General features: G+C 34.2%; 1 protein-coding gene and 1 long non-coding RNA gene across 5 annotated transcripts in view; one reads left to right on the top strand and one right to left on the bottom strand.

Annotated features, from left to right (window-relative positions):
- LOC109542560 (sodium-independent sulfate anion transporter) overlaps positions 1-10,769 on the bottom strand; it is a 50,581-nt gene extending 39,812 nt beyond the window's left edge. Inside the window, exons 1-3 of one of the 3 annotated variants that reach the window (XM_048665275.1) lie at positions 10,411-10,769; positions 10,147-10,325; positions 1,512-1,716 (exon numbers count right to left, since the gene is read on the bottom strand). In XM_048665275.1, coding sequence (XP_048521232.1) covers positions 1,512-1,716; positions 10,147-10,314 — 373 coding nt within the window. In that variant the 5' untranslated portion in view covers positions 10,315-10,325; positions 10,411-10,769. The remainder of the gene's footprint in view (positions 1-1,511; positions 1,717-10,146; positions 10,326-10,410) is intronic. The other 2 variants (XM_019911830.2, XM_019911831.2) reach the window with 2 other exon arrangements.
- LOC125504002 lies at positions 3,395-5,764 on the top strand. 2 transcript variants are annotated; one of them, XR_007281242.1, is made up of 4 exons: positions 3,395-3,511; positions 4,020-4,151; positions 4,799-5,031; positions 5,087-5,764. It is a non-coding gene; the product is annotated as an uncharacterized LOC125504002 (long non-coding RNA). The 2 variants fall into 2 exon arrangements; XR_007281240.1 differs by having other exon boundaries at positions 3,395-3,887; positions 5,087-5,763.
- Positions 10,770-10,925: the final 156 nt, after the last annotated feature.

The raw sequence follows: 10,925 nt of genomic DNA, 5'->3' as shown, positions 1-10,925 counted from the left end.
GGATTACAGCGCCACCTGTCAAAATCGAAGAAAATGTTTTAGATAAATTATTCCCAGTTTTTGACGCACTATTCGAATCTTCAATAAAATGTTGTGGCTGAAGCAACTTCAATTATGGTTCCCGGATAACTTACCAGTAATTCTTATAGACGAAAAGTCATAAACACAATCATCAACGCAACGCGCAACTAAACATATTGTAACGGAAATGGCCTGGAGTACTCACGATTGGAATGGGGGATCGAAATTCATGGTATTTCAGTAAATGGGAGCCCCATTTGCGCCCCATTTACTGTCAAATATGACACTGACAAGCGGGAAATTTCGCACCTGGTCTGGAGATTTCGAGAACCGTCTGGATTACCTGGAGAAAACTATATAAGCAGCGACGAGAACCATGGGGAGTCAGTGAAGTGACAGCAGCGACCGAGTTCAGAAGAGGTTAAACCCCGCGAGTCGGAAGTCCGAGTTTTCCGTTTGTTATTGTTATTGTTTGTGAAGTTGACGTTAATTTAGAAGTTAGTTTGTTCCTGTTCCGTATTTAAAGTGATACCGAGTTGAATAAAAGTTGGAAGCTGAAGAAAGAGTTTGATACCCGGCCATCCATAGTACAATATTTTCCGTTGACAGATGGTTACTGAAATTGCTGCAACTGGATAAATTGCTCGACAGTATCGCATCGGTTTTGTGTTGGTCCAAACCACTTTCTCGGTTTTTTGAGACGGTTCCAAAAACCGTTTAAATTGGCAATGTTTATGGAGCTGGATACATGGATCGACGGTGTCACATCGGTTCTGCGCTGGTGCAAACCACTTTTTAGAATTTATGAGTTCTAAAAACAACCGGTTGAATTGGCAAAGTATAACTGGCACTTACAGGCGTGTGCCTGAAAAACGGGTGTTAATTTAGCGATTACGTTAAATACCGACCATCCATACTTCTTTCCAACCTTAACCATTCCGCTCGCACACAAATTGTTTTTCCCCAGTAAGACAAATCTTGCCCTAGTAATCATTGGGAACAAGCATGGTTGTTTGTCCAGGTTTTTCATATTCCGATCATAAAGTTTTGGTATATTAGTTGGCCTGATAAGTTCAATATTGAGAAAAATGGGACATGTGTGGTTTTTCCCCACCCCCGTCGTTTTCCTTGGTTGTAATCATGTTAAGTGGCAAATCAATATAATAAACCTACAGTTCTGTCGCATATTAGTGTACTCGTAATTTGTAAAGCAAGGAGTAGCAGCTAAGTAGCAGTAGTAAGTCCAAAAGGTAACTAATTTAGAAATATTGATATGATAAATAACTTCAAAATATCGTCAAAATCATTTGATAATGGATCAATTTTCTAGTTTAAATTATTCTACATTTTTATGGCCGATAACTAACTAAAAATTCTAACCTGCGTACTGAAGGAAACACAAAATTAAATTAATTATATTACCTATAATTATTTGTTAAATAAATGTATGGGTTTCATTAAATGATTCAAATGAAAGTTTTGAAACTTACCCAAATGCAAAATGCCACATATTAGTTCTACCACTCCAGCAAAAAAGGTGAGCATAATGGCTGCTCTGGTGTTTCCAAATGTTACATTATGAACATACTGAAAAGTGAGCAATGATAGAAGAGCGGTGGGTGCAATATTGAGTTCAGGAATTGTGCCAAAAATCGCATAAATAAATCCACCACATAATGCTGAATATAGGCCAATCTAAAAAAATAATATGTAAAATAAACATTTGCCTGTATAGTTTTAAAGATGTAAAATAGTTTGCGCACAACGATAAAGTCAGTACAAGCAAAGATAGTTTATAGCTCAATCGCATTAAAAGTTACAAATAGGCTTATATTGTATATGTTACGGTCAGATTGATTATTTCTGGCATTATTTATAGTAAGCTCCCAGCTGACGAGAACATATAGGCTCGAAACCGGTTATGGGTGTGCTTGAGGTTGGACAACCCCGAAATTTGCACTGTGTTGCGGTAGACCGTAAATCTAAGACTCAATTCTTATGACTTCTGACCAAACATCTGATGCCTGAATTCTCGTTTCTGCTGGGGCTTCTTTTATAGTTAAAGTATGTTGATCCTAACAGAAACTATACTATGTCTTTTTTAATAAGAATAGTCTGCATAAGTGGCCATGGGTATAATTATAGTTATATAAAATCCTTGGTGCTTTGTGTTTTTAATGTCAATATGTATGCATATCTTGAGAAGTAATCTACCATGAGATGTAGGAATTTTTTTGTTGACCTTCAGCCGCTGTATCCTCCAATGGTGTCTATTGAAAATTATCTCAACCAGTTTTGTGGCTGATCCTAAGATCCCTATCCTGGTCCACAATTCTTCCAGATTTATTTTATGTTGCTTTGTAAGGTCTTTGCTGTATAAAGGGGCTTATTTTATTGCTGACTTGTTTTATACCTATATGGCAGTATTCTTCATGTATTCTTCTGATGAGTGATTTACTGTATGTTTCTGTTAGTAAGATTTTGTCTTGTTTCTGGACTTTGTATAATAAACGTCTTTGAATTTTACCAGTTTGCTTGCATCTTTCTAAATTTATTGGTTATTATGCTGGTCCCTTATGATCTCTTGAACCCTGATCGTATTTACTATTTGTAATTGATCTTCTTATGTACTTCACTGGGCGGTATTTGATCTCTATATCATAGTGTGAGAGGAAGAAGATTATTTTGCCTAATTCTTCATCCGCTCTCGATTTTCTGTCCATTTTCTCTAAAGCCTTATAATCAGAGACGACTGTGAATTTTTTACTCCTGAGTCATAATTGCTAAAATGTTACTGCTTCTTTTATATCTGGCCATTCTAAATAGATAATAGTTCTCTTCTTCTGTCGAAAGTCGTTTAGTTCTCTTGAAAAAGTGATACTGGCTCTAAATCTGAACTTTCTTTCTGCGGTTGTTAGAAAACTGCTCCTATGCTTTTTACGCTAGCATCTGTGTAGATGTGTGTGTGCAATGCTGGATGGAAATTTGCTAAGATTGGTTCAGCCATAATAAGTCGTTTATTTTTCATTACATCTCATACGTACAATGCGTAAAATGGAACTTATTCGTATGGTAGGTAGTGTGTTTTATACTACTTTCAGTAGTGGTCGTAGGTAATAATATATTACATAATTAGAGTTGTAAGGAGCACTTTACGTACGAATAGAAAAGTTGAGCAAGACGCCGCGAAGCGGCTATTGCGTAATTCCATGAGTACATGAATGCGTTACAACTCGAATTATGTACCATACTTTACATACGACCATAATTAATAATTTACTAAAACTAAAAGAAAAAATTGAATATTTGTAAATATTTCAGTTTTGACAACAATTAAAACGTTGACAGCAGTCCAGAATGACAAATTAAAACGTCATACGCTCATAGACAATATTCAATAGATTACATTCTCTCGACGAGTTTTAATGTTGCTTGTGGACAAAATATCGGACTTCTTGGTTTTAAACCATCAGACTGACTTTTCAGTAGGGTAAGTATTTTTTAATACAAGATACAAGGTTTATATTGACGAATGATGACAGAACTGAGCGTTTAGTTTACCGTGCGTTTAGTTTACAATGCGTAAAATGTAACTTACTTAGATGGTAGGAAGTGTATTTTATACTACTTTCAGTAGTGGTTGTCTGATGGTTTAAAAGCAAGAAGTCCGATATTTTGTCCGCAAACAACATTAAAACTTTACGTGAAAATGTACCTTATTGAATATTTGTGTATGAACGTATGACTTTTTATTGGGGACTCGGGCTGCTGTCGACTTTTTAATCGTTGTCTAAACTGATATATGTAAAAATACACAATTTTCTATTTCAGTTTTAGTAAGTTATTTCGGTCGTAGGTAAAGGATGGTACGTAATTCGAGTTGTAACGCAATTTTTAGTTTAGTACGCACTTTATGATTTTATTATCATTTTATGACGACATTTTCCGAAACATGAAACAATATACATCCACAACTATTACGGAATATATTTTTTTAGGTTTGCTCAGATTCTATTGGAATAAATTAATCGAACACTCTTATGATGCACCTTTGGAATTTGCGACAAGAAATGTGGCTCTTATTTTAGCAGTCCAAGTCAATATCACTTAAACCGTTCGTTTTCTGACAAGTGAGTAGGAGGAAATTCATTAATCTCATGGCCTCGGTGGTCACCGGACCTAATCCAATGGGACTAGCCTTAACATAATAACATTAACATTTGTATAAGTACAAATAATCAGCGAAGTAATATCGCGATTCAGTACTAAAAAGCGATTTCGGTTGAGAATTAGAAAATACAGAAGACTCAAGTTTGAATTAAATTAATTTAAAATATGCCGTAAGTGCAATATGTTTAGCATATTTTGAAGGATGATCTAGAATTGTCATTCCATATATAGACGGTATCAAAAGTTTATCTATGATGCAAAGTTTGAGCTGTTTTATTTAAATTAATTAAGGCTATTAAGTACTTAGAGAATGCAAAATGACTTAAAACTGCAAAGTTGTTTATTAAGATAAGATCGCTTCATTTAGGTTTGCCAATTTAAAAGGTCTCAAATTATATTTATTTTGATTAGAAATTTTTTTCTTGGATTGCAATTGCGCCAACATTATCACATTAACCTGAATGGAGAATTGAGCATCTTGCAAACCAAGTCATTTAAAACAATACCTTCTACATAATAGCATTTGGAATTCACAAAAAATTTGAACATAAAAGTTAGTGTTTTTTTTTATTTTCAACATTTTTTTACTGGTTGGTGATCCTTTTAGCCGCAGTGGAACTGTTGACGTTATTTGGTCCAATTTTCATGAGAATCGGCTAATGATCTGACGACATTTCCCGAAGTACTTCGGGCCTGGACAGTCTTCCTGCGTTTTGTACAGGAATATGTCCAGGATGTCATCTCTTGGGGCGCAGCTATTTCAAGCATTGAATCTCGCTTCCGCATGTAATTGTCTCCAATTACCAGGTTATAAGCTCTTTAGCAACTCAGGATGAAAACGTATTTGCTGTTCTCGATGAACTACAAGCAGAAAGTAACCACCCATTGATTACAGCTACGGAATCCTTTACCAAAATAAAAAACACTCCATGAAATGAAGACACCAAAAAGCAAAAATCCAATATGTGGATGAACAAGACAATTTACTATGCGGAAACCAATTCCCAGAAGAAATAACACCAAATAGTTCTGGAAACCTTCAAAAGGACGCTCTCACGAAAACCCTAGAACAACTTGCCGAGAATTGAAAACAGTATAAAGGTCAGCCAAATATAGAAAAAGTAGCAGAAAAGTTTATGCTAGAAAAATTCAGTGGGAAAACGCAACTGCAAAAATGTGAATAAAAGCTTTTGAAAAAGAATGTGGTAGATTCGACAACACGCAAAATGACCACTGTATTATTTATGTTCTCAATTAGGTAAACATGAATTTATTAATTAATTAGAGCGCCAGATTATTCTAGATATATCTTTATACTGCCATCTTGTTTCAACAACGCCCAATGCAACTGTATTGGTAATTGTCTACCTTCACATCCTTCTTTCTAAAAATCCAACCTCTGAGGTGGCTTGACAATTCAACCCGAAGACTTAACTTTTTCAGCCATTATAAAAGCTTCCTCAGAGCCTATGTCACTTACATTTTCATATAAAACGTTCATCAACATCACTTTCCTTATCTAATTTCAAATAATATTTAACGTTTATTTCCTCATCCCTTTCCTTTTGAAATAGCAATGAATAATTAGCTTGTCTGCTTATTTTACTTTCGTTGGGATTAATAAATCTTTCGTTTCTAATTATAGTATTGCCATTATTCATTTTCATTTCATACGACTTCTCTCTTAATCTATAAGAATATAAGCATTCCCGGTACCCAAATTCCTTTAGGCTTTTGTTGCACATACACACTTGTCTTGACTTTTTTTGACTTGTCCTAATTTTTTCGTGTGTTGATCAAAATACTTTTTATTAACTTGTCTTCTTTTAGCAAGAAACTTATTGTAACTATTAAAATTTTATGGATTAACATCGGGTATTTATGGTATTATTGATCTCAACTTTCTAGACATTAAGAATTCTGCTGGCCTACAATTATTATCAATCTTCATATTTCTATATAACAGTAATGACAAAAATGCATCTCTATTATTCTCTAAAGGTGTCTTTAAAATAATTTTTCAAGTTTGAACATTGCTATCGGCCATACCATTGGAACCAGCATTCATGGGAGAAGTTACTACATGACTAAATTTCCAATTTTGTCCCAATTTATATCAATTTTGTGATGTTCAAAAAATGTTATTTTTTAAGGTACCCGTAGGTTAGTTGGCAATCAGAGGGTGTAATCCTTGGTTGAACTAAATATATTCCAATGAACTTTCACTACGTTGCAATTAAATTGAGTGATTAGGTCCTTTTCGCAAGATTCCCGTATGTTTCTGTATATACGAGTATACAGAGTGATTTAAAATTGTTGTCATTCCTTTTAAGTGAAGAGTTGTTTGTTGTCCGATAATTCATAACTTTCAAAGGGATTTCACTTGGCGTAGCGGAAAAATAATTTTTGGATTCAGAAAAATGTACTGCTTTCGCCGGGATTTGAACCCGCGACCTCCATGCTTTTTAAGGGTATATAAGGGCCCACTTAGAGAGTACGAGAAAAATATGAAAAACATTTTTTCCGAAAATTCCAAGAAGATATTAACAGTTGAAGATGGAATTTCTACTTTGTTATTAGGCAATCTTTTGAAAATGTCCCATGTTTGATTAATAGCCTATTGAAATAGTTCAGCACTCGAAAAGAAAAATTACTATCTTTTTGTCAAATTACGAAAAATTTTCTTTTCTACAATTTTTTGATGAAAAGTCAAAGCGTCAATGATGTTTTTTGCCATTAACAGATTGTTACAGGTAGATAGCCTTTGTCAATAATAACAAGCATTTGTCAAACTGTGGCTTATTTTGAAGCTCCTTTCACAAAATGTAAGCCAACAGCGAATTTGCCAATATGCGATTGGTTATGGGAAAAGGCCACAGTAACATAGCAGAAACACATTATACGAGTGGCCCAACCTGCAACAACCCTTCCTAAGGCCTTTTGTCTGTTTTAAAACTTTGGATAGCCTCCTACAAACCCTGACTCTCGTCTATAATCCCTTGCACAATTATTTTATGGCGGAATATACCCCCCATGTATGTTATCGTTGTCTAGAACCTTGTAAAGTTTTTTTTGAGGGGAACCCTGTCATATGTTTTTTCTAGGTCGTTAGATGCGTTTCTTGGCTCAGTACTCCTCTTTTTTCTATAGTCTGCCTAATGGCAAATATGTTGTCGACACATGACCGTCCAGCCGTAAATCCGCTTAGTTCTTCATCTATTTCTGCCCCATTTAGTCGCTCTTTGATTAGATAATTCATATTTGTTATTGTTTGGAAAATATGTGCTATTTACTTTTCCTAATTCGTTTTGAAAAAGTAACAAAACTAAAAAGTTTGCACTGACACAGAAGTTAAAATAGGAAATTACAGCTATTACTCATGTAATGTCTTAACATAAAAAAGAAGTTCTATTCAAGGGGTAAAATTCACTTTTCGAACTCCTGAGGGATTTACGTAAAACTCCGTCGTCACTGTAAACACGGTTCCCCTCTTAACGACAGATTTTTGCTGAGCTTCGCTTAGTGATTCATACTTCATATAATTTAAATAGTTCAATAGAAGGGGCCCAATGAATTTTATGACATTCATGTGCGTCACGTATATTTCCTAGATGAACAATTCCTGATGCCGTCAGTAATACTTTTGAAGTCCACAAATTAAAATATCCGAATCCACAAAAACCCACTTGTGGATAGAAACAGATATACTTACATCAAATACAAGGTGAGTTTTTTTCATCACTAGTACAGGGAACTAGTACTTGGAAACCACAGCAGATACAACGAAGGTTAAATAGACGAATAATTGTAGTTTTGAATGCTCAACACAAAACCATTTGTTTTTCTGAAATTTGGCAGCTGGCAGGAGATATGTGAACAAAACTCATTTATGGCAGATGTGTTTAAATGACTCATAGTTTCGTCAATATCAATCTGACAGGAAAACATTAAATAGAAAACTTAGAACGCAGACAATTGCATGACAAATAAAATGGCATGGGAGACATTTTCAAAAATTAAGCCAAATGTCACATTTTATATATGGCAAAAACTTGATTTTTCTAAATGGTAACTATATTTGATTATGCCTTTATTTAAAAGGGCATTTTATTACGATTTCAGTTATATATCACATCGATATGTTTTTTCGACAAGTAAGTGATTGCGAATGATTTTTACTTTCTCAATTTAGTTGATCGAGGTTCGAAGACCGTCGTCAGCCGTCTTGCAAAACATTTAAAATACTATACGACAATTTGGGTACTTATGGAAGTTTCAAACAGCGAATAAATGCAGATAAATTAACAAGTAGAGCTGTAAACGTTAATGTCTAGACCGTTGTAACCCAGAATCCACAGATTTCAACCAGAGCGATTGCAGTGGAATCCAGGAGTTTCCAAAGCACCGTGATGAGATTTTAACAAAACACAAATTCCGTCCGGATAAAGTAACAGTATGAAAACTGTACATCTAGGGGATGATGAGCTGCGTGTGAATGTTTGTACATGGTTCCGAAACAAATGCCAACAAGGCATCCAATTCCTCCATAAACCATTACGGACCGATAAAACTCGATTTAAAAATTGTAGTATGTTTAGTCGACACAATGGACATATTTGGAACCAAACAAATCCTCACCACGGACACGACAAGTTAAATTAGGATTTAACGTTTGGTGCGGAATGGTGGGTTCAAAAATTATTGGTACATTTATTTCTGAAGGCTCCTTAAATGGATGTCGGTTTCGGAATGATCCAACATAACGGAGCCCATCCGCATAATTTTGGCCAAGTGCGGAATAATGTGGACAAAGTATTTCCAAGCGCTTGGATTGGAACAAAGGGTCCTATTTTACAGCCACCTCGATCTCCCGATCTTCCTGTTTTGGACTTTTTTTTTAGGAAAAAACACTGTTTATAATAGTAAAGATGGCAATTTAAATGAACTTAAAGGAACTGTTGTTAGAACATTTGAAAACATTGATAGTTGGTCAGTTAGAAAAGCAACTGATTCAGTTTTAAAGCGATGCAATGTTTGTATTGATAATAATAGAAAACTTTCTGAAGATATTTCGTAATAAAAATTATAGTTTCCAGGGTTGAATTTTAATTATTATTAGTATGTTTTGATTTTTATAATAAACACTTTATATGAGTTGCCGTCTTATTTAAATTAAATTTATTACCAATTTTAGGGTAGTTTTCAAAATAAATATTGAAGCATATTGTAATTATTTGTAACTATGAAAACAATGCTGTATGACATGCTATTTTCCATCATTAACTTCGATGAACTACGGCAAAAAAGTAAAAATCATTTGCGTCATTTCGCTTCATTTTAGAAAAAAGCTAACTATATGATAATATATATCATTAATATTGTAATAAAATACTGCAATCAGTAATGACATGATGAAATATAGATTCCATTAAAAAAAAACACAAGTTTATGTAGGATGTCAAAAAGAGAGTTAATTTGCAAAAACTTCTTATGTCGTTTTATTTGGAATTTCTGAAAACCTGTCTATGTAATGTTTTCCTGTAGATTAATACTAACTGAACTAGGAGTTATTTAACACCTGTCATGCATTAGTTGTTCAAATATCTCTTGACACCTGTTAAACTTTGATAAAAGAAAATTAGGTTCGAGCAGAGCATTCAAAACGGCAATTCTTTGTCATTTAACCTTCGTCGTTCAAAGTCAGTCATCGAAAAAAACTCACTTTGTATAACGATATGATAATTATGATGAGTATCACCCAAAAATTCTAACTTAAAGAAATTATGTACCTTTATAATTTTAATCATAAAAAAATGATCTGACCCATAATAAAAAATACAAATTTCAATAGCACAGTAAATTTCAGTAATGGAGTTCATAATATGCTTGTAGCATTTTTGGGAACTAAACAAGTTTGAATGGATTTAACAAAACTCAATAGGTTGAAATTATTACCTGCGGCTCCAAACCGGCTAATGAAGCGTAGGCAATTACTTGCGGAATTAGCGTCAGTCCAACTGTAATTCCAGCTAACAAATCACAGAGCGCGTTGTTTAAATTATAATCTTTCAAGTACTGAGATATTGGAAGTAATTTGCTTATAAAGTCCCAAGTGTTCAGCATTTTCTTATTTCCTAAAACACGAAGATAAATTTCTAACTGTGCTGAAGACAACAATATTTACAACAACACCAGTCCCAGGTCCAATAAATTACTTACCAAATTAATAATCGATCAGATAGAAAAGCTTTAGTGCTAAAATCACGGTACACATACTTTAGAACAGAATGAAATAAAATTATTGAAAAAACAATTACTATAATTGATTATTCAACACACTTTACAATTCAACCTTTACAAATTAGCTCTCAATCTCCATGGGTCGCCGTTCTACGATAATAGGCATCGCAAACAAATATTTCAACTAAATTTTGTTTAAACAACTTTGCGGATGTAATTTTCGCATTAACGAAACGTAAAAATATTCAAGGAAATTTGACATGACCTTGGAAAATAATTTGTTCTCGGATATACAGGGTGGTCCACCGAAAACAAAACGGTGCAAGTTTAATGGCCGTATTTATAGTTAGGGTTCCATTTGGCACTTGAGAGACACTTATCAAAGTCTGTCTTGATGGACAGTTGACACTTGAGGTAGATGCCATCTTGTGCGTCCTACTCGAGAGTCCGATGAAAGTAAAATGTGAGTTACCGATGTTATTCAAAAATGCATT

Source organism: Dendroctonus ponderosae, unplaced genomic scaffold (assembly GCF_020466585.1).
Source record: "Dendroctonus ponderosae isolate FM_Combo_2020 unplaced genomic scaffold, Dpon_F_20191213v2 Dpon_F_20191213_3, whole genome shotgun sequence".
In the NCBI taxonomy this organism is placed as follows: Eukaryota; Metazoa; Arthropoda; class Insecta; order Coleoptera; family Curculionidae; genus Dendroctonus; species Dendroctonus ponderosae.
Note: the sequence above shows the minus strand (reverse complement) of the source record. Positions and strands in the feature narration are given on the sequence as shown.